Below are 1,257 nucleotides of genomic sequence, written 5' to 3' on the forward strand. Positions count from 1 at the left end.
CCCTTATTTTATATTCTATAGAGACAAAGAAAGCATCCAACCAATACATACTCAATATGACATCAAAATAAAACATATCAAGTTCTACTAGTTCAACATGAGTTACTCTATTGGGAAACATTATAGGATAATTTCTATATACTCTTTTTGCAACAACCGACTCACTCACCGGGGTAGACACCATAAAAGGGTCATTCAAGATATTGGGAAAAATGTCAAATATTTTAGGTACTAAAGGAGTAACAAATGAAAAGGTAGCACCGCGATCAAGTAAAGCATATATCAATATAAAAGACTTTCAACATATCACCATGTCAGGGAAAGTCTCTTGCTCACTCCTAAAACAGGAAGCATAAAAGTGATTCTTTTTCAATGCATCATGAGAAACCCTTGCTTAAGCTTCACCACTAACATATTCTTTCCCCTTCATATTAGTGAGATCCTTAACCTTGTGTCCTCTCATGCTACCAGAAAAAAAATTATCGGTTCTAACTAAGCATTCTCCTAAATGACCTTTTCCACACTTCGCAGAGGTAGGCTTCTTGTTCAGTAAACTAGTATCCCTTCCCTTCTCAGGCTTAAGGTTAGACACCCTATAATCATGAGCCTTAGTTAACTTAGAAGGAACTTGATTAGAAAACCTCTTTTTGAACCTAGGCTTGTCTGGGATATCAAGCCTACCCTTTGAAGAACCCCTATCAAAAGATTTTTCCCTCTTGGCATCTCTACTCTTTCGCTTAGCCCTTGACTCTTGCACTTGTTGAGCATAAACCATGAGACGATAGATGTTCATATTTTCATGTAGCATAATCGAATGACATTCCTCTTGCAATTCATCTGACACACCCGTCACGAAGTGGTTCATTTCATCCCTGGGATCAAAAACCAAAGAAGGAGCATATTTTGACAATTTTTTGAATTTCAAGGAGTATTCAAGAACACTTGTACCTCCTTGATGAAGGTTTATAAACTCCACAACTTTGGCTTCCATCTAGTCAGAAGGAAAGATTCTATCAAGAAAATCCTTCTTGAAAATTTCCCATGTCATCATTCCACCTCTTAAGGGACAATTATCTCTCCATTGGACATACCAAGTTCAGGCCACATCCTTGAGTTGATAAGTGGTTAACTCAGCCTTCTCACTAGTATTAAACCCCATAGCATAAAGGATCTTTTAGATTTCTTCAATGAATTCTTGGGGGTCTTCTTCATCCTTGGACACATAGAATGTTTGGGGATTCATCCTAGTTAAACCCC

The 1,257-nt window shown here is 37.5% G+C and overlaps 1 protein-coding gene across 1 annotated transcript; it reads right to left on the bottom strand.

Moving 5' to 3' along the window:
• Positions 1-394: 394 nt before the first annotated feature.
• Positions 395-991, bottom strand: LOC138348876 (uncharacterized). Its single transcript, XM_069298467.1, has one exon. It carries the CDS (start codon positions 989-991, stop codon positions 395-397), a length of 597 nt encoding a protein of 198 aa, XP_069154568.1.
• Positions 992-1,257: the final 266 nt, after the last annotated feature.

This window comes from Solanum lycopersicum, chromosome 5 (assembly GCF_036512215.1).
Source record: "Solanum lycopersicum chromosome 5, SLM_r2.1".
Lineage (NCBI taxonomy): Eukaryota > Viridiplantae > Streptophyta > Magnoliopsida > Solanales > Solanaceae > Solanum > Solanum lycopersicum.